Consider the following 25,957-nt stretch of genomic DNA (forward strand, 5'->3'; position numbering starts at 1 on the left):
GTAACTGGGCCGTGGAGAGGAGTACTGATTAATTTGGCTAACAATCCCCCTCTGAGGAATTGTGTTTATGTCACATGGGCGTCCTGGATGTAAGCAGATTTTTTTTAAAGGACAGACCTTCTCCTCTCCGTCCTTCACCGTGCAATGTATATAAGGGACCTGCACCCGCCACAAGGCATGCTGATGTAAAATAATAATATATTAAAAAATAACATCAGAAATGAGTTCTGCTATAGCAAAAAGCGACTCCAAGACTTCCCTGCTGAAATGCGGAGCGAGGAGAGGGGACTTTCACGTGGAAGATGCGCCCCGCAGACGAGGCTGCCGTGACGCCAGGGACTCAGAGGCTGATGAGCCGCTGCCCGCGGGCACTTCGGCCAGGGGGGCCGTCACCGCGGCCAAAGGAGACGCGAAATTGGCCAGGAAGCGCGGCACCAGCGGAAAATCGCAGGCGCCCGGCGGCCGAGGCGAACGGGGGGAAGGACACGAGCAAGCCGGAGAGCGCAAGGAGCGAGGGTCGGCGGCTCGGTGCCGGAAGGGCGGCGGGCAGGCGGGCTCGCCCGGGGAGCTGGAGAGGAGCGGCAGCGAGTGCTCGCTTATCGCCGGCTCGGCGTCGCCCTCTTCATCCAAATCCAGCAAGGCGAGCACTCATTCCGTGGACCTCGACCCCCACACGATGCAAGACTTGAGCCCCATGCTGGACTCGGTGTTCGGTCAGGTAAAGGACCGCTTCCCTTCTCACAGCACGCTGCCCCGGGCTCTGGCCGCGCTACAGCGCCCTGTTCACCCTTAATCCACTCACACTGCTTAAATAATCATGCATTTATAACCTGACGTGGGCTGCGAGATATTTGCGCAGATTTGATATTGCTGATATTATCTGTAAAGAGTATTTATATTTTATTTGTATATTTATACCGGCTGGGGAATGGGAGCCCGGGCGGCTCACATTGGGCTCCAAGGTTGAGGTGACAATTCAGGACTTGCTGACTGCTTCACAACTATTGCAGAATGGGTTCCCACCAACAACCCAAAGACAAGTGCTACCCTCCACATTGCCCAATATCTTGCACTGTGAAATGTCCAGTGATTTAATGCATTTATTCCATTAGTAATATATTCATTTACTGGTGGAGTGTAATTGGGTGGCGTTCTTCGCCCGAGGTCTGTGAGTGGTGCAAACTGTCCCCTTTCCCTCACTCACTGTGGTTTCGGCTCAATATCCCCCTGTTCCCAAACTTTCAGCTGTAACTGTGTTGTGGCCCTGTTCAGGCGATGCAAAAAAAACCCCAAAAAAGAAAAACACAAAAAAAAAACGAAAAAAGGAAAAAAAGGGCCTTGTAAATGTCTGGTGTGTCACCCAGGTCGGGTGGCACGTTTTAATGTTTTATGTTTTGCAGGTAGACTCTAAAAGAGTTTCAGGCGATGCAACATAATGTCGAATGTCTTTGCAATGCATCAGGAAAGTATTTGACCTTTAATTGTCACACAATCAGATTAAAAGTGTCAACGTGAAGTTTTGGCAGAGTTCTTGGCGGTTCAGTTCAAACTTTATCGGCAACTTCCCCTGAAACGCAATCATGGTGTTGGGTGTTTGTAAATATATCGCAATCAGCTCGGAGTTGTTAAACTGGCTCAAACTTCCTCAGCGTCGATCCTCCTCCTCCCCCTCCTGGATCTCTCCGTGCCCTTCCTTGGGAGGCTCCGGGGTGAGACCTGCAGCCTTCCTGGCGCTCTGGGATCTGACTGTTCTCCAGCGCTCCAGTCGGCCCTTCAAACAGGAGGGTGTGGTTGGAGCTGTTCGTGTGGCGGGCTCCTGTTCACCAGGCTGCCCACCGCCCCAGCCTACAGATCCGAGCCGTGGAGTGCAACGGTGAGCCAATTAAAGGGGCAATGCCTTCGGGCCAGGTCGGGAGCAAAGGGGAAGGTTAATTGCCCCTTTAATTAGCCAGCCGCACTGACAGCGATTGGGTGTGGGGGCAAGAATCCGCCAGATACCTCACCAACTCGGAGGGTGCGGGGTGCTGGACTATTTTACCATGTAAGGCATCACATCCGAACGCAACTGGTGTCCACACTTAGACTTTCTAGCACAAATCCTTGGATAGTAATCAGGAGCAGGAAATCTGAGACCAATATCCCCAGCCCAAGAATGCTAAGGTTGATTCCAGTGACCTAAATGTAAAGCAAAGGTGCAGTATTAATGAATTAAATCCAACACTGTCTCAATGGGCCAAATGGCGGCCTCCTGTGCTGTACTGGTCTATGATTCTATGATTGTATTAATTGCCCAAGTTCACTGCAAGGAGCTGTATCACAGAATGAGAGTGAATTGCCAATTCAGTTTAGGGAATTTTAATTACAGTGTGTCAAAGCAGTAGTCATTGTCCAGGCAACATGTGTCTCTCTGTGTGCTCAGTTATGTCTGCGGACTATTGGTGATCAGTGCAACACAGGGTCACCTTAATCGGACAAATGACTGTCTTAAGGTTAGCTCCTTGTAATGAATCCATCATGCATCACTTAAGCCAGTCAGGCCTGGAGAAAGCAGAGGGCTGCTCATATTGCCGCAGGCATTGGTAAGGCAAGACAGGCTAGCAGTATAAGTAAATTAAACCGTTCCTCTCCATTTAGGTTTAAGGTGTACTGTTTCAAGAATTTCAGTTTTATTTAGTCCGCAAGATCCATGTTGTCTCTATTTTGTCTCCAATGTGAGACATTCGGGAACGCCCCATTTGAGGCGCTAACTTTTAAGAGAAAAAATTAGCACCAGGCTCTAATGTTTTTCTACCTCTTTTTTAAAAAAAAAAAATTGGGTTTGTGCTCCAGGAAGGAAGTGGAGTGGTAAATCAATGTGTGCAGCGCTGCCACGATGGAAGGCTCCTTCCCTCCCTTAAAGGGAAGGGCCATCGCTGCAGGCTCTGCAAAAAAATGACCTGCCTTCTTCCCGACGACTGCCACAGTCCGGCCCGATGCACTGCAGCAGAGTGCTGGGCTGATCGATTGTGGGCAAGAGCCAGGGCAATGTAAAAAAAAATGTTTTCACTTACCTTGGCCACCTTGCCCCCGAAGCGCCCGGCCTCCCGATGAACGTCTCCTGCAGCTGCCGGTGTTTTCACCCGACAAATATGGCGGGAGTCGATCTTATCGCCGCGCCCGATCGCTAAGTGCTTTGTGCTCCGTTATAGCCCCCCGGAGGCGATAACGAGAGATGCTAAGGAGACCAATTTCTAGGCCTTTATGTTTGTTTAGAGAAGGTGAGAGGGCCCTTTCCTGCTTTCTCTCCATACCCCTTGATCCCTTTAGCCGTAAGCGCCATATCCAACTCCCTCTTGAATATATCTAACGAACTGGCGTCAACAACTCTCTGCGGAAGAGAATTTCACAGGTTAACTCTGAGTGAAGAAGTTTCTTGTCATCTCAGTCCTAAATGGCTTACCCCTTAACCATATATTCACCTTTCCTCATCTCAGTTTGAATCTTTGTCTGCTTGCCTTAGAGCTTGTATTAATATTGAACATAACTCGGATCTAGTTCAGTCCCTTTTATAGAATCACAGAAGGAGGCCATTCAGCCCATCGTGCCTTTGAAAGAGCGATCCAATTAATCCTGTTCCCCTGATCTTTCCCCAAGTATTTATCTATTTCCCTTTTGAAAGTTACTATTGAATCTGCTTCCATCACCTTTTCAGGCAGTGGATTCCCGATCAGAACAACTAGCTGCATAAAGGAAATTCCTCCTCATCTCCCGCCAATTATCTTAAATTTGTGTCCCGTGGGTTACTGACCCTCCTGCCAGTGAAACCAGTCTCTGCTTTTCTACTCTGTCAAAACCCTTGATGATTTTGAACACAATTAAATCTCCCCTTAACCTTCTCTGCTGTAAGGAGAACAATCCATAAATACATCTAAGCCACCCTTTTTTCAATATAAATATCACTAATACCTGTGATCTTTCCTTACAGCACAGATGCCAAATCCAATTTAACAAAAATATATATATTTTCCTCTCCTCCTCTTCTGAATGCTCTGGCTCTTTTTTTTTAAATTCATTCACGGGATGTGGGTGTCGCTGGCAAGGCCAGCATTTACTGACCATTCCTAATCGTCCTTGAGAAGGGGTGGTGAGTCACCTTCTTGAACTGCTGCAGTCCGTTTTGTCATGCTGGGATACCACCAATAGCCCTCTGGTACCTCATCCAACATGCCATTCTTCATGTGTGCATTTAGACAGAGTGCTGACTAGCTATTCAATCATGAGGGGCCTAATTCTTTTGTCACCAGATGTCCACATGTGTATACACACAAAGACAGCAGCAACAACAACTTATATTTATGTAGCACCTTTAAAGTAGCATCCCTACTGCTGCCCGCGCTGAAAGCTAATACAGCACAGACCAGGAATCAAAATAATGATTTTCCTGCTCTATGTGGCTTGGTACCACATTGGGGAGCTTGTGCAGTGATTAACAAAAGCCTCATTAAAACTGTATACGACACTGGAGGCATCCTGACCTTAATATAAACCATCTTCAGCGACTAAAACTTTGATATTCCAGCACTTTTTGCAGCAAGCTGACCCAGGAATTTAGCACTGGTCATTCATCTTGTTGCTGTTTGTGAGACCCTGCTGTGCACAAATTGGTTGCCTTGTTTTCCTATAACGAAATACAGCGGCTACACTTCAAAAGTAGTTCGCTGGCTGTGAAGCGATTTGGGACATCCCACGGCTGTATAAAAAGATTCTTTCTTTCTTCTAAAAGGCAAGCGTGTTCTTGGGACTCAGGTGGTCTCCCGATGATTTGAATTTAGTTCGACACTATTCTTGGTGTCCTGGTTACAACTCTCCTAACATTCCTGCGGGTAATCCTGACTTCAGACGATAGTCTAAATTGTACAATATCGGTTTGGCTTCAACAGAAGCATAAAACGGTGGAGGTGTTTAATGAGTGGTCGAGCTGTGATCCTGGTTTTACGCTATCATCGAAAGTCAAAATTCCACCCCCACCCGCCGTGTGATATTTTAATAAAATTGTTAACACGTTTATTTTGAAAATAAAGCTGACGGGAATTTCAATCTCCAGATATGCAATGGGCAGCATTCAATACATTTTGAGTCACTTGTATGCTATACAACAGATTGATTTTCATATAAACTGTCCGTAGGGAGTTTGTGCATTTTCAAAGATGCCAGTTGGAAGGCTTTTATGTCCCACTTTTCTCGTGTATAATCCTTCTATTCGTTTAAAAAGGTAATCTTCAGGGCTTGCCTCGAGAGGGGTGTCAATGAGCATAGGCTATCCTGCGAGGGTTGAGGGAGAACAATTCTACCACTCGGAGCTCAAAGTCATGAAGAGATTCAAAGAACCAAAATCAACACAAAACAGATGTTGCAAATGCTCAGCAGGGCAGGCAGCATCTGCGGGGAGGACAGAGGAGTTAACGTTCTGGGTGTGGACCCTTCGGCAAAACTGTTTTCAGAAAGGTCCACAACGTATCTCCCCACAGACACTGCCCGTCCGGCCGTTTCCAGCATTTTGTTTCAAAGATCTTTTATTCTGGGAACCACAATTCAAGCTTTTAAATGGTGAGAGGAGTGGATAATGTTGCATGTTATATAATGCCAAGGCTACTAAGTTGTTGTTCTCATATCTTTACACTCTTCCCTTGAAGTAGTGGAAGGATTCGCAGGCTGATCAACAGTGTGACAGGCCGTGACGTGAACACTCCTTCCATGGCCGTGACCAGCTTTATTCCAGCTGAGTGGGAGGCCTCTATATGGTGGCTTTATGGCCTCCCACAACCCATACAATGAGGTGGGGCCCCAATATGGACTGGACATGAGTATCTCACTGGATGGCAACCCAGAATTCAGAGCTCAGTCTCCACTCACCAGGACTGTCTGGTGTGGGGTTTGAGCCCTCTATCTTAAGGCATGGAGGCGGGAATACTACCACTTGGCCAAAGATTCGTTGCAGTTACTACGTTAACAAATGGGATTGGGTAACTGAGCTTTGTGGATAGACTGCAGCTAGTAGGGATATTTACATTGGTAAAAGGGTGGCTTACAGGTGATCTTATTGTAGTATTTACGACCCTAGAGTGATATTTAATAAAAGACTTGCATTTATATAGCGCTTTTAATGGATGGCCCAATGTACTTTACAGCCAAGGAAGTACTGTACTTTTGAAGTGTAGTCATGGTTATAATGTAGGAAACGCGGCAGCCAATTTGTGCACAGGAAGCTCCCACAAACAGCAACATGATGATGGCCAGATAATTAAATTTTTTTAATGGTTGAGAGATAAACATTGGCCACGTCACTGGAGAGAACTCCCCTGCTCTTCTTCAAATACTGCAATGTTTTATGTCTACCTGAGAAGGCAGTCGTGGCCTCAGTTTAACGTCTCATCCGAAAGACGGCATCTCTGACAGTGCAGCACTCCCTCAGTACTGCACTGGAGTGTCAGCCTAGATTTTGTACTCCTGTCCCTGGAGTGGGACTTGAACCCACAACTGGAGTAGGAATACCCAGCAATGGCCTCAGGTAGGTGCTCAGAGGGAGGTAGGGACACACTATCCTGGGAGAGGTGCTTGGGGGTACGGGATACAATGCTGAGGTGGGGCGAGGCCAGCCAGACAGGCAGGCAGCGGCCTGCAGTATTTTTGTGAAGCCAGGAAGAAGATTCCAGTTTCTTCCGGCTCCACAAAAGATCAAATTTGAAACTATTTGTGTCTGTTTCCTGATTGGAACGCCAGCACACGTGGGCAAAGTGTTCACGTTGCAGGTTCTGCCCATGTGCCCCCTAAAATTGCATTTGGGATCCTGACTGTCATTCAGACCCCTATTTGCATGGGATAGAGGCCTATTGTGTGTTTCAGGCCTGTGTGAAAGTTACAGCAGGCTAATTGTCGAGATTAACAGGATAGTAAAGTTTACAGCCACATTTCGAGGCCCCTAACTGCCCTGTTACCGCCAAATTTCCCAAGTGAAATCTGACCAATGTTATAGGGCGGACAGTTAAGGTACAATTTCTTCACGCAGAAGGTGACAAACCTGTGGAGTAGCCAACCCCTGGAGGTGGTTGAAATGGAGGATGTTTTAAATTTTAAGAGGGTGATAAATAATGTTCGACAAACAGGGCTGTTGAAGATTATCCGAGGTAAAGTGGGATAAGAAGTGTCCTTTGCTAACCCCAGTGAATGGAGGTGGTCGTTTATGGCCCTGTATAATAACTCTGCTGTATTCCTGGCAGCGAGCAGGTTATCCTATGAGCACAATTTGTACGGAGAAGTGCAAATAAAGATGATTAAATATTGCGTGAAATACGATGGAACCATGGAAATGTCTTTCCAACCAGTTAAGGATGAAGGGGAAGATTATCCTCTTACTATGCTCAAGGTTAAAGGATTACCTGTTGGTGTGTAAAGGATCACTTGCCGCAGTGTATAAAAAAGCAGTGTTTAAAGTCGCTGTCTCTCTCTGCGCCCATCGTCTGTCTCTCTCTCTGCGCCCATCGTCTATATGTCTACCCACTCTATGTCTCTACATTTTGCACAATCTGTGTATCATGGATGAAGACCTGCAGTAACCCTTTCATGAAAAAGTAATTGAGCCCCAGGCTGAAATTTTATTTTCATTAGTTGCAAGATCACCATGAATTGATAAGCGTTCTTTGAATTTGGTACAATTCTTTCATTCTACTTTGCAATCGTCACTGCCAGTTTGACTTAGCTGGAAGCAGTCTTGCTTCCAGATCGAGAGGCTGTGGGTTCAAACCCAGTATCTTGAGCTCATAATCTTTAGTGCAGCACTGAGAGAGTTCTGCATTGTTGGAGGAGCTGTTCATGTGATCAGACATTTAAATGACGTGATACAGGGGAATGTTAAAGATCCCATCACAGTGTTAGAAGAAGAGCAGGGAGATCTCCTGGGGTATTGACCAGTATTCGTCCCTCAAACAACACCACCAAAATAAATCATTAACTGGTCATTCACCACATTGCTGTTTGTGGGACAATTCTGAGGCAAAATTGCTGCTGTGTTTGCCTACATAACAACATTTATTGCACACCAAACAAAATTAATCGTGTGAAGTACTTTGGGGTATTTTGATATGACAAAGCTGCCAAATAGAAATACAGGCAACTCTCGATTATCCGGGTCCCTCGGGGATCGGGTTATTCTGGGTAAACGATTTTGCCGCTAGGGCGAGTGCACGTCTCAGAGCTAAAACTTGATGGTGATAGAACCAACCACAAAGACTTAGTTTGTGTTATCATAGCGTAAATGTAATAAAATACATGACAATGGATTTACCTGCTTCAATTTATGTGTGCTTGCTAGTTGAAGTGATGGAGATTTTCACGCGTGTGACAGTTATTGAATGCCTGTGTCAGTTGCGAAGTGAGAAACGAGTGCACGCCTGAGTCAATTTGTATGTGATTGACACTTGAGGTGATAGAGATATTCATGTATGTGACAGTTTTTAAAGACGCCGTTACAGCGGGTTTTCCATTAGATTTGTGTACAGATAATCGAGAATTGCCTGTACATAGAAATAATATCGGGCTGTTAGGCCCAACCAGCCCATGTTGTTCCACCCGAGCAGAAGGCCTAATCCTATGTTCCCATGTCCCTATCCTTCAAACACCTATCAATACAATTACACAGAAATGACAACACAGAAACAGGCTCTTCTGCCCAAGCTCTCCATGTTGGTAAATACAAGTATTTTACTGTTACTTATCGAAAGGAAATCAAGAGATGGGCAGGTGTTGCAAATTCCTGGTGGTCTAAGGCAGGTGGGCCCCATGAGTACACACGGCGAAAGTTCCTGTTATCGGTCAGGCCACCAGAGAGACAAGCAGAACAGAGATTAACAGTTCTTCCAGGGGGAGGGAGAGGAAATTGGAGACTCGCTGGTGGCTGACACATCATCATAATCATCATCATAGGCAGTCCCTCGAAACGAGGATGACTTGTTTCCATGCCAAAAAAGGATGCGTTCGCAGGTGTTTCAATGACGAACCCAATATTCCAGATCCCGAACTACATCCTGAAGGGTGGAAGATGCCTGTGCGTGGATTGTTTTAATGTGGGGTGGCCGTTGCACACCAGCCACCACACGGGCTTGACAGAGCTAGGTCTTGGTCCAGTAGCAAGGGTTAACCAGGACGACTGGAGACCTGCTCTGCTGCACGGACCTAGTGCACACACATATCGCAGTGTGGGCTGGCCCTGGGCCCTCGCCTCTTCTGGCCCCGAACTCACGCCTCTCCTGGGCCCCGATCACATCCCTCTACAATCTCTCGCCGCTCCTTCGCCCCGACCTCACTGTATCTGCCCACGCTCCAATCCCCGACCTGGACCTTGATGACGTCACTCTTCGCTGCCGTCGCCCTCCTGCACCAGCTCGCGTTGTACCAAGGTACGCCGCCACGCTGCCCATGGCCGCCGCTCACCGCTCCTTTTATGGCTCCGACCTGCCGCTGATGGTCTCTCGCAGGTCGGGGCCGCCACGCTGACACAAGGGTGATGTTGGCTGAGGCTTCTCCGTCACATGGCATGAGGGAAAATAAAGGGGACGGTAACTAAAACTAAAAATTAAAGTCTGAGGAAAAGAAAGAGTTTGAAAACAGTGAATCTGAAACTTGATTGGGCTTTTCTCAGAGGAGTGGATCGGGACTGATGTATGAGAGCTGCCCTACAATCTTACATTATTGTTGATTAATATAATTATGAATTATAAGAATTAGGAGCAGGAGTAGACCATTCAGCCCCTGGAGCCTGCTCCGATGAGATCATGGCTAATCTTCTTTCTACCTCAACTCCAATTTCCTGCACTATCACCACATTCCTAGATTCCCTTAATATCCAAAAATCTCAGTCTTGAATATACTCAAGACTGAGCCTCCACAGCCCTCTGGGGTAGAGAATTCCAAAGATTCACCACCCTCTGAGTAAAGAAATTTCTCCTCATCTCAGTCCTAAGTGGACGACCCCTTATTCTGAGACTGTGACCCCTGGTTCTAAACTCTCCAGCCAGGGGAAACATCCTCCTGTCTACCCTGTCAAGCCCTGTAAGAATGTTGTATGTTTCAATGAGATCACCTCTCATCCGTCTAAACTCTGGAGAATATAGGCCTAGTCTACTCAATGATATTGGCCATCTTGGTATTACTGTATTTCTCCTGAAATCACATGTAAAGTTAGGGTCTTTTGAAGACAGTGAACCCCATTTGCAGGATTGTGCGTTGCTCTGCCATTAACAAAAGCTTATTTAACAAATTTCATTCAATTGATGTGCTAATGGTGTATGACCATAAGAAATGTCATAATGGAAGTTAGTGCTCATTGTCCAAGATGCCTTCACTGATGTGGAGTTAACTGTGGCTGCATCATTTCAAGGCTCCTGCAGATTTGGCAATCACTGCTGGGAGGCCAGGGATGTCCCCTGCAGCTGGGGTAGATGACCTGACCGAGGAAGTCCCAAATAGCAGTGAGACCCGCACCTTAATCAGAATGAATACAGAGCTCAGTACGGGCACGCTCAATCGAAGATTCCATCGTTTGCACGGCTTTGGCAGGATTCCTCTCGATACCCCTGTAAAGTTGTCCAAATTCCTCACTGCCTCACATTGCATGACGTTGCAATTCAAAGAGGCATCTTCTTCACACAGCAAGATGAAGAGAAAGCTCCTGGTGCAGCCTCAGCCAAGGGGGAGGGATGATGAGGAAATGGGAGAAGCAGCTTGGGCGATTGGTGTGGCAGACGCCCATGCCCGTGCCTGCCTGCAAATGATTTCCAGCCCCTGCCCCTGTACAAGTGAACAACAGGAAATCTCGCCAGCAACCAGATAAATCACCGAGTCCCCAGAAACCGCAGACAGAATTTTCGCAAGGCAGGCGGGTTGGGGGCTGGGCGGGGGGGGGGGGGTTCCGATGCGGGCGGTAAACCCAGGAGAATGCAAGCACGGCCGATTTTGACTTTAGGGCCTGATTTGCAGCTGAAGCCTCTGTTTCCCAGATGGAGAGGCTGGCTGGCTTGGGGCGGGTAGGCCTGTGATACTAGGCCGCACGGGGTGGGGGGGGAGGGAGGGATTGGGTGGGGTCTGGGACGGGTGCCGGTCCCCGAAGAATGGGGGGTGGATGGGAGCGAAGGGGGAGAAACCAGTGATATTATGGGACCAGGAGGGGGGGGGAAATATCGGGTACGTCGTGGGACCGAGGGAGGGGTGGAGGGAGGATCACTTCAGGGCCGGCCACCAGACCGCCGTGGCCAGCCTTGGGATGATCAGTGGGGTGGTCCTGGAATGAGATCTGAGGTCTTGTGGGGGGGAGGGGGGTCTCCGATCGTCGGGGTGGGGGAGGGGGGGGGTGCTAAGCAGGGACCCTAGACCCAGGAGGTAGGAATAAAGGCACTTAGCTCCTGGATCCGCAGTCCCCTCCTTGCTGTAACTGCCGGGTTTTACAAGGTGTGTTAAACCAATCCAGATAGAGTTAAAAACAAAATGGAGGTTTAAAAAAGGCTGCCAGCCTCATTGTAATAAATCAAATTGATGTCTCGCCTCCTGGGAGCGGGTTGGCTGCCCTCACCCGTCCTGTCAAAGCTGGCAGTGGACAGGTTGGAGGCGGGTTCAGATCAGGAATTCGATTTCGAACAATTTAACCACCCCACGCTCCAAACCCACCTGTTTTGTTTGGGTTAAAATTCCCTCCAACATTTCAATCTGCTGGAGCTCAACCGCCATCTTACACCATCATTTCCAAACGAGGCAGTCCGCACCAAGGAGAAATGAGGTGCTCCAAACCTATTGGGTAATATTTACAGCATGACCTGATTCTATTCTCTATTCTGCTTCCACCCATTGACCCTATAAGCTGCTCCATTTTTCTTGTGTTTGCCCTACCTGCTCCCTTGAGTGGGACGCGCAAATGTGGCTGTCAGTCAGTGTGTGTTTCAAAGGATCACAGTTTTAGTTACAACATGTTGTGATTGACTTTGATCAACATTGTTAAGGCACCATCAACATGGGAACAAAATGCCCCGTTTTTTTACCTGGCCAAGGAAATTGAGGGTTAACTGACGGCCATTTGGAGTAATGTTCTATGTAAGAGTAGACCTGGCTCAGCTTATCTTGCCTGTAAGCCAGAAGGTCGAGGTTAAAGGCTTGGACACATAATGTGGGCTGATACTGAAGTGCAGCAATGAAGCAATGCTGCATTGTTGCAGGTGCCTTCTTTCAGATAAGAGGTTAAACTGCGGCTTTACCTGTTCAGGCGGACCTAAAAGATTTAATGGCACTATTTAAAGAGTTCTCCCGTAGTCCTGGCCAACATTCCTCTCTCAACCAGCACCACCAGAAACAGATAGACTTGTCATTCATCTCGATGATGTTTGTGGGATCTTGCTGTGCACACAATGGCTGCTTCATTTGTTTACAGAACAGTTGCCGCAACGAATTGCATGTGAAGTGCTATGAAGCTGTTCTGAGAGATGTGATGTGATTAAATGCGATAGGTCAAATGTAATTGTTCTACGCTCTGAAAATCTATGATTCTAATAATTGCAAGTTTTCCTTCTTATCCATCCTTGCTCACTGGAGAATGGGGAATGTTGGTGTACATGTAGCATTACATAATTAGCCTCAACTCTGTCCTGTACACAGACTTGTTGTTAAGGGTCTTTCAAGTCAGTTTTTATTGCTGATTTGAAAACCCTTTTATTTGGGGGGGGGGGGGGGGGTCAGTTTTTATACGTAGCCTGAAAAACTATGAGAAAAAAAAATTCAGAGAAAATCAATGAACATCAACAGGAAAACAAGCAGAAGATGAACAAGACACAGTTAAGCTAAGTGACAACTGACAATTCTTTACACAGTTCACAGGCACTTTTATGGACCTCTGTGTTCGTTCCAGAAGCAGTAACGTAACGTAAGTTTACGTGATCACAAATAACTTGTTAAGTTAATTTCGCGGTACGGTACACTGAGTTGCATGCTGCAGAACGCTGACTGTTAATGTTTGAAGTAGCACATCACCATCACCATGGCGGGGCACAAATATTTTTAATAACATCTCTCTGAAATCTGCAAAAGTTGATGCAGAAGTTTGATTTTGGAGTATGTGCTATGAACGGTATCGTGCGATCATTGTACAGTGTGTGTCCATTTTGTTAATAATATCACTGTGGCCATTATCAAGGATTTTCCACATGTGCCCTTGACACTACAGAAGTGTTGTGTGCACATCTCCGGACCTGATTCTTTTGGTAGGAAAACAGTGGGAAATTTTCAAATTCAGCAGAAAATCAGTTTTTACCAATTCACTTACAAAGAAAATCTGGAATTTATCAGTGGAAATCAGTAAAAAAAAAAAAGACAGACTTGCATTTATAACATGTCTTTCACGACCTCTGAATGTCCCAAAGCATTTTATATCCAACAAGGTACTTTTAAAGTGTAGTCACTGTTGTAATGTAGGAAAAGATTTTAACGGTCCATATTTATTATGCAGCCTCCACATAATGGGGGTCATTTTGATTTTGGGTAATAGTGTAAAACAAATGCTGCCCGTTATACATCTCTCCCAACTTTACTTTCCATTGAAGTCGTGATGCCTAATTTACAGTATCGCCCAGAGTCAAAACTACCCCATCATGTATTTGTTCTTTGTTATAGTGCCAGCCATAGCTCAGTGGTAGCACTCTCACATCTGAGGCAGAAGGTGGTGTTTTCAAGCCCAACTCCACAGACTTGGGTACATAAACTAAGCTGACATTCGAGGACAGTACTGGGCGAGTGCTGCACTGTTGGAGGTGCGCACTTCCAGATGAGATGTTAAACTGAGGCTCCATCTCCCCTCTCGGGTGGATGTGAACGATCCCTTGGCACTATTTGAAGAAGAGCTGGGGAATTCTCCTGTGACCTGGACAGCAGTTATCCTTCAATCATGACCAGCAAAAACAGATTATCTGTCCACTAATCACAATAGTGTTTGTGGGATCTTGCTGTGCACAATTGGCTCCTGTGTTTCCCAACACTACAACAATGCCTACATTTCAGAAGCACTTCCTTGGGAAATTCATTTGCAGTATTGAAAATAAACGAAAACACCAAAATTGAGTCAGAGAAAATGGAGTTGATTACAACCCCGAGTTGGTTTCTGGCGGACGGGGTGAGGGCAAAACGCACTCGCAGACCTAAGTTTGAGGCCCCCGGGCAGGGAGGGAGGGGGAAAGTCCAGGCAGGGAAGGCCACAAATTTCCTTGTGGAGCTCAGAGGTGCATACCTGCTCCTCCTGGCCCTGCAAAGGAAAGTATTTCACTTAACTTGGAGGGCCTCCTCGACCTTCCTAACAGCTGCTGACCTGTCTTCATCTGCCAGGAAATCCACGATGGTTTCCCCACTCAGGCCTGAGTTAAAATGCAATCGGGGTCCCATTGACGTCGACCCTAATTTTTATAAATTCATGAGGCTTCCACCTGCTTCCAATGTGCGCCTCAGTCCCTAACTGCAGTGGACAATTAAAATGGTGGCCAGTGTTGTTCCAGTGGGAACGGGGCAGAACGTCTCAACGGTCCTTTTAACAACCCCCCCCCTCATCCCCAGCCCCGTTCCCATCGAGCGGGATGGGTTGAAATCTACCAAGGTTTCTACCAATCCTGCAATATTGGCCAGGCTCTAAGTTCCCGACCTCCTTTTCTACAGTGCCAAGCAACCGTGGCTATCCATTTTCTACGGGCAGGAGCATGAATTAATTACAGTGTGGTGGACAATATGGAAAATGAGACCTACAACATCACCACATTAATGGTGCCTCAGTTGCATATGTCCCCAGCTCCAAAAATGACAGTGGAATTGGGGCAGATGCTAAAGAGGGTGGAGGTTTCTTTTTAAATTTGTTCTCGGGATCTGGGATGATGCTGGCAAGCCCATATTTATTGCCCATCCCGGAGTTGGTGGTGGTGGGCTTTGTCATTGAACCGCTGCAGTCCTTGTGATGATGGTGCGCCCATGATGGTGTTGGGTAGGCAATACCAGGGTATTGACCCAGTGACCATGAATGAACAGCAGCAGTACATCCCCAAATGTCGGGATAGTGTGCAATTTGGATGGGAACTTGCTGTTCCGATGATGAGGCTTCTCGGTAATAGAGGTTGCAGGGGCTCCGAGGTGCTGACAAAGTAAAATTGCCGAGTTACTGTAGTGGGGGAACTAAACCTCAGTGCATTTTCCCATACTGCCTGCCTGATTTACACTGTAAAACGGATAGTCCTGATCACACACCTAAAGCTAAGCATTGCAAACTAGATGTTATTATCCAGGCCCCATGGATTTAATAGAAATCGAGTCTTCATCGAAGTGGAATTGACTGTATTAACACTGTGTGGTTGGTTAGTATCAGGTGGAGTTGTACATTGAATGGAGACAGATTGGCTCAGTGTTTGTGCACCAGACTGGGATAAAGACACATTGGGGGTGATTTTGACTCTGGGCGATGGTGTAAAACAGGCAATATCAGAACAACTGCCCATTATACATCACTCCCTTTGGAAATGAAAATCCAGAGAGGTGCGTAATGTGCGGCCGATATATCGTCCGTTTTACACTATCTCCCAAAGTCAAAACGACCCACAAATATGTTAGTGTCTACTGAACTCTCAAAAGTTGCGATGAATGTCCCAGCAGTTGGGTGAGTTGAATTTATAGAACACAGTATTCACCAGAGCGGAAGTGGGAACAACGCTTTCAACATTTGGTGAAAAGTTGTAATTATTTTTAACACACAACTGCCAATCTCCTCAAACAATTGAAACTGTGTTTGTTTCCAGGTAGTATTTATTCCACACAACACACTGTAAGCCTGTTATCATTGTCAGTCTAATTAAACTTCAGCTTATTGTGTGCCAAGGTTGCTAGGAGTGTCACTATGTGGTTTCCTAATGATACCATCACTTACTGGTTGTGATATATCAGTGATCATCATATTTCAAATCCCCAATAACAACATCATATTTCCAGTGAATTCATCTTTGATTTTGTTAATCTGACCATTGTTGTCTATCATGGCTCCCACAATTCTCATGGAGGGCGATTATCACAGTGATGGTGGGCTATGGGTATCACGGAGTACGGGTATCAGTTTTATTGTGCAGTGGATTTATCACAGTTCCTCGTATTTAACTGCTGATAAACTTGCTGCGATTATAACTCAATTATTATCCTTCAATGTCATCTGTAAGTAAAAAGCCGTTGGCATCTGAAGCAAGAGCCATTAGAGGCAGGTGATATCAGACCCAGAACTGAATACACTCCTGCTTATCGTTTTTCATTCTTTACTTCCCCCGTTTGATCCGCTGTTCAGTTTTAAACAGGTACATGTTTAAAATGTCCCACTTAGAATTTTTAAAAAGATCATTTAGGTTAGGCTGAAGCTCATGAGCTCATAACATTTTACAACTGATTTCAACAATGATTTCAACATAACAATCACAGTGCTCAATAATCAATTTAATTTTACCACAAACAAAAATAAGCTAGAAACCAATAGACACACATGTTTAAGGTGATTGTTGTCATTGAACGTCTGGTCTCTATTTAATCCTCTGGTTGTGAGCAATGCTGGCAAGCTTACAATTATTTCCCCTCTCTAGTTGTCCTGAGAAGGTAGCAGTCCATCTGTCATGTTCTGCCCCAGGGCAGCTCTTAACCTCATCTCACCCAGTTTCTTGAGCCACTTACTGAGGATGAATAGCTGAGGTGGTTTCCCATTGCCTTCCTCGTGGTTTTTGTCTTCGGTATACCTTCTCCTAGATGGGCTGCACCCAAGGCTAAAGAGCCCCTCCTGCCCTTTACAATTGGGGGAGGGGGGAACCCACACCCACACCCACACCCACACCCATCGGCACAAGTACCCACACCCATCGGGCACAAGCTGGGCGTCATTCTAGTATTCAGAGATAACGCCAGGGCTGTCTAGCGTGGGGTCCTTTCTGACTCGGAGGCAGGAAGATGATCACTGAGCCAGTGATCGCTCTGTCCGGACCCGAGCAGCCAGCTGGATGTCGATCCAGTGTTTAGAGACCACGTTCTAGTCTCCACTGGCCAAAGCTTTCTGGAGTGGGGCTCAATCCCATGGCCTCTGACTCAGAGGCAGGAATATGACCACTAAACTAAAGGCTCACTCCCTTCTCATTGAGTAATAATCATCTTTATAACTAAGACCACTTTCAAAGGTATTAAGAGTAAACCACAGGCTCTATGGTGCTAGTCCAGTACCACAACTACTACACTACCTCTCTGAATGGTGTGAGAGTGGTAACAATACCCAGAAGTTTAGTAACAGTCTTAGTTGTAAAATGAAATGTTTGTGATATCTATCATTGATCTAGGTGTGTTATGTTTTGTTGCTGTCTTGCTGCTTTATGTTGGACAAACACCCAGTGTGGCACCACTGTCCAATATTCCTCAGGTTCATTATTGCACCTTTGGGTCATGCACACTTTATGCCCAAGTCTGTTTTCTTGCCTAGATTTTTAGTTCCCTAGTCTCTGTGTGTGAAGTACCTAGAACCATGCTAAATATGTTAAACATATGTATCTGAAGCAAAAACCAAATGTTCTCAATTCTGAAAATTGAGTGTTACCGAGAAACAGCCAAAAACAAAGAAAAACATAAAAATGGTTGCTATGGACTTTCTTTTCCCTAGCAACGGTGACATATCAGTGCTACTGCTAAATTTTAAGCATGGATAGTGTAAGAATTGGTAAAAAGAAGTATCACTGAGGACACCTGAGGTCTGGACGCATTATATGGTGCAGTTATACATAAATCTAAGTTTTGTTTTCATATCTGTTGCTAAGAAAGAAATCTGGCAACCATTTATTTCATACACACTTATTGACATTTCAGACGGACACTTCCATGTCCAATAAAGAGTGTTGCATCATCAATAATCTCCTTTACAGATTTGCACCATCTTTCATAGAGAACGGGAGAAGATTATCCTTGTTGTCGCTGCAAGACAGAAATTTTGTCCACTGCTTTGGAATTTTCTGGTCAGGAGAGAAGACTTTGGTGATTTGCGGTCCTCCAACTGACCTCCATCCCCTTTCATCACTTTCGATGTTGTTGGTCTTGTATCTATCTGGAACAAAGTGGTTCACTCTGGACTTGTCCATCTTTGCTTGTCTCAAGAACTTTCAGTACTTGGTCAGCAAACTGTTGATTGTGGTTTCATGACTTGAATCAATGCCATAGCATCCCACACCCATGTTGAACCAAAACAAAAGCAAAATACTGTGGCTGCTGGCATCTGAAATAAAAACAGAAAATGCTGGAAATCTCAGTTGGTCAGGCAGCATCTGCGGGGACAAACCGAGTTAACGTTTCAGGCCGATGACCCTTCGTCATAAGTTCGAAATGTAACAGATTCTTAAGGAAGTGCAAGGGGCCCTGAAAGGAGGAGGGAGGAAAGAACAAGAGGGAAGGTCTGTGACTGGGTGGAAGGCAGGAGAGATTTGAGAGACAACAGGGATGATGGGCCAAATTGAGATGGTAATGGCAGAAGTTAGGAAACAAAAGATGTCTAGGTGGGATGTGAATGGCGGAATAATTACCAGCTGCTATGGGAAACAGAGAAAAAAATGAAAATAACAAGGGGTGGGGGGTTGTTTATAAAAAAAAAGGAAGGAAAGGGAACAAAATATGGGCAGAGGTTAATTTCTGAAATTGTTAAACTCGATGTTGAGTCCAGAAGGCTGTAAAGTGCCAAAACGAAAGATGAGGTACTGTTCCTCGAGCTTGCGTTGAGCTTCATTGGAACAGTGTAAGAGGCCGAGGACAGAGAGGTCAAAGTGGGATTGGAGTGGAAAATTAAAGTGACAGGCGACCGGAAGCTTGGGGTCATGCTTACGGACTGAACAAAGGTGTTCTGCAAAGCGGGGTCTCCCCAATGTAGAGGAGACCACGTCGTGAGATACCATCAATGGTAGGGGGTGGGTTAGTTGACCCTTCGAGAAAGTGTAAGAGCTTGGCTTTGTTTGTCTTGATGAGGGATCCATCATGATTAGCTAGAGGCAAGGGCAATGGTCCTAACGTATGAACCAGCATTTCCTCCATGTTCACTTTTCTCACTGTTCCAACAACTATTAGTCTGGCAATTAAGTTCTGATCTGCTTTCAGAGCAATCTCTCTACCTTTTACTTTCATTATGGTTGATTTCCTGAGTCCTTGAAAGTCTTCAGTTTCATCTTGACAGGATCTTGAAAGCTGACACCTTGGTTTTGTAGTCGCTTCTGACAAAAAGTCATGAATGCTTGCTCTTCCTTTTCCTCAGCCTCTAAGGTCTTTGACTACAGGTGCCGATGCAACTTGGCCTGATGTAATGTGATACACCTGATCTGTCTCCAAGGAAGGGTCAGTAGGATTAACCGTATTCTGAATGGTGTCCATGCCATTCCTCACATCCTTTTCATCACGCTCCCTTCTTGTCTTGTCCAAGTCAACGTGAGCTCCTGTTGACGTTCTATGATCAGCCATCTCTTGACATTCTCTGCTTATAGCAGCCTTCTCAGGCTATGACATGGTCCATCTTTGTCAGCTCCCTTGTTGAGCATAAGTCCTGTCAAACCTCCCTTTGTCTTGGAGTTGCGGTTTGCCGTCTGTTCTATAACTTGATCACATGCAGTCTAAGAGAAGCCATATTCCTGCTGTATCTGGGCTTGTAGCTCTGCATTGATATCAGGATGACTCTCTTTCAAACTGCACATCTCGAGCCAATAAGCTGAAAGATAGCTGGAATCGATGCGGGAAATACGAGAAGAACCATGGCGTCATGGAGCGAACACTTGACAGATGAAGATCCCAGCTGGTTGCTCTGATAAATAGCAATTTTTCAATCATACTGATGTAACTGCTCCAGAATGAAATGTTAGGTTGTTCTTGTAGTGACCGATGAGTGTCTGGAATCTCTCAGGGTTGAGGATGTCATCGAAATCATCATTGGGGAAGGCAGTCTGAAGATCAACTGCAAGATTGTAAGCAAGGTCTTGCTCCTTTTCTGGTAGAGTGTCCGTGTAAACCTGCCATCTCAATCTCTGTAGAGCTTCACGCACAATATGTTGTGAGTTCTCACACTCCTGTTGTAATGATGGCCGCTTGCAACACCATTGAGAGAATCTGCCGCAGCTAGTTCAGATTCGATGACTGTTTTGAAGACCAGAATCTGCGAATCTTTTCCTGATGCAAGCTATGAATGCCATTGCACTATGAAATTTCCCCGTGCGAAGAATAAATCACTTCATGAAGAGGGCATTCATTCGCCCAACGAATCTCCTGGGCTTTTGCATAAATTGCCTGGTCCATTACTACAACAATCTTATCCAGTTCGAGCTTGTCTGCAATATCAACACTTCGTCGCAAAATCGTGCACACTGTATTAAGCTCAGTAGGGCTGGTATCGCTGACTGGAAGGTAGTCAATGTTTGCCTTGGGTGAGATTGAAGTTTTCTGTAGCAAGGTATTGAAACCAGTCCATCCTGGCAAGACATCATCGTTCATCTCTGCCAACTTACTGAGGAAGTATGCACAATCTAAGCTGCGTGCACCTTCATGGATATGCATGTGATTTTCGATCTAATTGATCAAGTACAAAGATCGTGATTGGCTGACTTTGCGGTACTGACAAATACAGCAGTTGTGATTGGTCATTTAAGTAACTCGTAATTACGTCATCACTCTGGGTTTTGAAGAGATTTCTGCCTAATTTCTCATGAAAATTTCTGCAAAATGCTCACTTTTTGAAGGTGCAAACGTTAATTTTTGTGATAAATGGTCCCTAAGCTACTACTAGTGTGAATATGAAGTACAGGTTGAACCTCTCTTATTTGGTACTCTTTTATCCGGCACACTCCCTTGTCTGGCATCATTCCCGGTCCTGGGGGGGGGGGGGGGGAACGCAGGCGTAGAACTCGTTTTGCATGCTCACGGTTCACTTCCTGAGCATGAGAGCAAGAGTGACGCCGGCGGAGGGGCGACACTCCCACTGCTGCAAGCGGAGACTTCCTCCACGGTGCGAATGTGGCGTGTGCTGCCCACAGAGGAAGCGGGAGAGAGAGGGAGGAAACAGGCTGAGCAAACTGCAGATAATGGAGCCAGAGCACAAGCGCTGTCATCAGGGCTGGGAAAGTTGGGGATCGGCATGACCTCCTGTCGTCCGGCAAATCCTCTTATCGAGCACAGGCCAGGTCCCGAGGGTGACGGATAAGAGAGGACTTCGGAAAAGCATCGTTTTGAGAGCTCGGCCCATGCTCTACTTAGGAAGGTGGTTTGTGGACTCCTTAAAATTCCTTGTGCACTATTTTAATAGAGTTGTTAACCTATTTAAAATAAGCTGGTTGATGACTGCATGAAAATAGCACACAGGATGCTTTAAGTAGTGACATTACCAGGGGAAATTAAACTCCCCACTCCCCTCCCTCAAACTTCACCTTGAAGGATTATTTGCGTTTTCTCTACAATGATGGATAATCGGATACCGGTTGAACCTCTCTGGTCCGGCACCCTCGGGACCTGACTGGTGCCGAAACAGAGAATTTTCCGAAGCACGGGAGGTCAGTGCTGACGATCGCTGAGTGAGGGAGGAGAGGCGAGGTATGTTGTTGGTTGGTCATTTCTCTCTCTGTCTCTGGTCTGACGCCCCTTCACTGCCATCAAGTTCCACGATGAGCAAGCAGAGTGAGATACTGAGCGTCACGGGAGCGCTTAACAGTGAGCCCCAAGCCCCAAGCCCAGGCCCAGGAAAGCGGCAGTTTTGCCATGGATGCCGAATCACGGATGTTTCCGGACCAGAGTCCTGGACCCAGAGAGGTTCAACCTGCACCAACAAAATGCTCAATTAACTTATCAGTAGTAATTTAATTAACAGGCTGGTCTGTTTATTTAATGCGTGAGCATTATTATTGACCAAGTTGTTGGGCAGTAACCAGCTGTTACAGTTGATCCCGTGGGCCATGTGGGATTAACTTTTCACTCTGGGATCCACACTATTTTGAAGAAGAGTAGGAGTGTTTTCTCCAGTGACCTGGTGAATATTTATCCCTCAATCAACATCACTAAAGCAGATGAGCTGATCATTATGACATTGCTGTTAGTGTGATCTTGTTGTGCGCAAATTGGCTGCTGCATTTCCTACATTCCAACAGTGACTACACGCCAAAAGTACTTCACTGGCTGTGAAGTGCTTTAATACATCCTGGGGTCGCTAAGGCGTGACAGAAATGCAAGTCTTTCTTTCCTGTCGTTATAAACTGGGTTAAAGCTGTGCAGACTAATTTCATGCAAGGACCGTTACAGCTTGTAGAGACGTTTTCATTTATTGGTCCAGGTTGGATTTAATCCCGCGATGGGAATCTTTTATGTCCACCAGACAGGGCAGATGGGGTGTCGGTTTAACATCTCATCTAAAAGGCAGCATCTCTGACAGTGCAGCACTCAATACTGTACTGTACCTTCACCATACAGACGGCAACGGTTTAAGAAGGAGGTCGAACGGCACCTTCCCGGGAGAACTAGGGGGTGGACAATAAATGCTGGCCTTGCGAAGCTCTCATCCGGAGAATGAGTTCTTAAAAAGGAGCAGTGAGACTGCCTGTGAGCAGGCTCCAGCAGCAGGTGAAGGAATGCGTAGCTCTGGCACTGGGATGCTATAGACTTATTTTGGATTAGGCACAGCACATTGGGATGCTACTGTACAGAAGAAAAAAGTATTACTTGCTTTTAAATGTCACCTGATCTCACCTCTCAAACAGCTTCACACAATGAATTTGTTTGGAGTGCAGTGATTCTTACATTGGCAACACAGCGGCCATTTTGCATACCACAGAATGCCACAGACAGCCTTGAGGTGAATGGCCAATTGATCTGTTATTTGGTGATATTGACTGAGGAAGGAATGTTGGCCAGGACAGTGAGAATGCTCCTTGCTCTTTAAATAGTGCTTTGGGATCTTTTACATCCGCCTGAAGGAGACGCTGCATGAACTTTTATTTAATATTAACCCTCCAACAATGCAGCACCCCCTCAGTAGTGTAATGGAATCTCGCCTACATTATATGTTCCAGTGGGCGGGGGGGGGCAGTAGGGGGTGACGGGGGGGGGGGTGGGGGTACATTCAGAACAGATCGAGCAGCTCAAAACTGGGCATCCATGATGCACAGCAGCAAATCGGCAGGGCTTCTTCGACAGCACCTTCCAAACCCGTGACCTCCAACCACCGAGAAGGACAAGGGCAGCAGGTGCATGGGAACATCACCACCTCCACGTTCCCCTCCAAGTCACACATCACCCTGACTTGGACATGTATCGCCGTTCCTTTATCGCCGCTGGGTCAAAATCCTGGATCTCCCTCCCCAACAGTACTATGGGAGTACCATCACCACACAGGGCCTGCAGCGGTTCAAGAAGGTGGCTCACCACCACCTTCTCAAGGGCAATTAGGGATGGGCAATAAATGCTGGCCTTGCCAGTGATGCCCACATCCCAGGAATGAATTTTAAAAAAATTGATCGTGATTTTCCCTGTGGTAAACTGAAAGCAGCACAAATGCATGGGTAAGGATCAGATCCACACAGTTTTATACAGGTCGGTTCCACACCATTCTGTACGGATCAGTTCCACACCGGTCTGTACAGGTCAGTTCTACACTGGTCTATATGGCAATGGATTAGATCCACATTACAGAGTAGGCCATACGGCCCCGCGAGCCTGCTCCACCATTTAATATGATCATGGCTGATCCGATCATGGATTCCGCTCCACTTCCCTGTCCGCTCCCCATAACCCCTTATTGGTTAACAAAATGCTTTATTTCTGCCTTAAATTTATTCAATGTCCCAGCTTCCACAGCTCTCTGAGGCAGCGAATTCCACAGATTTACAACCCTCAGAGAAGAAATTTCTCCTCATATTTTAAAATGATCGGCCCCTTATTCTAAGATTATGCCCCCTAGTTCTAGTCTCCCCTATCAGTGGAAACATCCTCTCTGCATCCACCTTGTCAAGCCCCCTCATAATCTTATACATTTCGATAAGATCACCTCTCATTCTTCTGAATTCCAATGAGTAGAGGCCCAATCTACTCAACCTTTCCTCGTAAGTCAATCTCTTCATCTCCGGAATCAATCTAGTGAACCTTCGCTGAACTGCCTCCAAAGCAAGTATATTCTTAAATATGGAAACCAAAATTGCATGCAGTATTCCAGGTGTGGTCTCAGCAATAACCTCTAACTGTAGCAAGATTTCCCTGCTTTTCTACTCCATCCCCTTTGCAATAAAGGCCAAGATTCCATTGGTCTTCCTGATCACTTGCTGGACCTGCATACTAACCTCTTGTGTTTCATGCACAAGTACCCCCAGGTCCCGCTGTCCTGCAGCACTTTGCAATTTTTCTCCATTTAAATAATAACTTGCTCTTTGATTTTTTTTCTGCCAAAGTGCATGACCTCACACTTTCCAACATTATACTCCATCTGCCAAACTTTTGCCCACTCACTTAGCCTGTCTATATCCTTTTGCAGTTTTTTTGTATACCCTCACACATTGCTTTTCCTCCCATCTTTTTATCATCTGCAAACTTGGCTACATTACACTTGGTCCTTTCTTCCAAGTCATTAATATAGATTGTAAAAAGTTGGGGTCCCAGCATTGATCCCTGCGGCACTCAGTAGTCACTGATTGCCAAACCGAGTATGAATCATTCATCCTGACTCTCTGTTTTCTTTTAGTTAGCCAATCCTCTACCCATGCTAATATTGTTGTGTATCTGTAAAGCATGCACTCCCATGTTCCACCACCAGGGAGTGCATCCCCTGAAGTCCCAAGGGATCCCAGCATCCCTTGGGAGCACTGTATATAAGCCGGCCCCTAAGGCCTGTTCCTCACTCTGGAGCGTCTTATTAAAGACTGAGGTCACTGTTACTTTAACCTCCCTGTGTGCAGTCTCATCTGTGTAAGGAACATAATAACTGGCGACGAGTATACGAATCCAACGCAAAGATGCAGCAAATTGTGGGCATCCTGGAAAAGTTCACAGAGGGTGAGGACTGGGAAGCCTATGTCGAACGGCTAGACCAGTACTTTGTAGCCAATGAGCTGGACGGAGAAGGAAGCGCTGCAAAAAGGAGAGCAGTCCTCCTCACGGTCTGCGGGGCACCGACCTACAGCCTCATGAAGAATCTTCTGGCTTCGGTGAAACCCACAGATAAGTTGTATGAGGAACTGTGTACACTGGTTCGGGAGCATCTTAACCCGAGGGAGAGCGTGCTGATGGCGAGGTATCGGTTCTGCACGTGCCAGCGATCTGAAGGTCAGGATGTGGCGAGCTACGTCGCCGAGGTAAAGCGACTTGCAGGACAATGTGAGTTTGATGGCTACCTGGAGCAAATGCTCAGAGTTTTTTGTACTGGGCATTGGTCACGAGACCATCCTATAAAAACCTTTGACTGTAGAGACACCGGCCCTCAGTAAGGCCATTGCGATAGCACAGGCGTTTATGTCCACCAGTGATAACACCAAACAAATCACTCACACACAAGTGCTAGCAATGTTCATAAATTAACTGGAACTGTTTTTGCGAGCAGAAATGTACCGGGCAGAAAACACGAGTCTGCAACTGCCAGCAGGCCTCAGGTGACCCAGATGACTCAGAGTCCGCAACAAAGGATGAATGCAAGGCAATTCACACCTTGTTGGCGTTGTGGAGGCTTCCATTCAGCCTATTCATGCTGCTTCAAAGGGTTTGTTTGCAAGAGCTGTGGAACAATGGGGCACCTCCAATGAGCTTGCAGACGAGCTGCAAGCTCTGCAAAACCTGCTAACCACCACGTGGCAGAGAAAGATAAGGCCATAGTGGATCAAAGCAATTTCGAGCCTCAGAGAGAGGAGGCAGATGCTGA

General features: G+C 46.3%; 1 protein-coding gene across 1 annotated transcript in view; it reads left to right on the forward strand.

The window, feature by feature from the left end:
* Positions 1-220: 220 nt before the first annotated feature.
* Positions 221-25,957, forward strand: part of LOC139268874 (calcium-binding protein 1-like) — a 127,980-nt gene continuing 102,243 nt past the window's right edge. The window contains exons 1-2 of the mRNA XM_070887668.1: positions 221-397; positions 509-718. Coding sequence (XP_070743769.1) covers positions 221-397; positions 509-718 — 387 coding nt within the window. The remainder of the gene's footprint in view (positions 398-508; positions 719-25,957) is intronic.

Source organism: Pristiophorus japonicus, chromosome 8 (genome assembly GCF_044704955.1).
Source record: "Pristiophorus japonicus isolate sPriJap1 chromosome 8, sPriJap1.hap1, whole genome shotgun sequence".
Taxonomy (NCBI): domain Eukaryota; kingdom Metazoa; phylum Chordata; class Chondrichthyes; family Pristiophoridae; genus Pristiophorus; species Pristiophorus japonicus.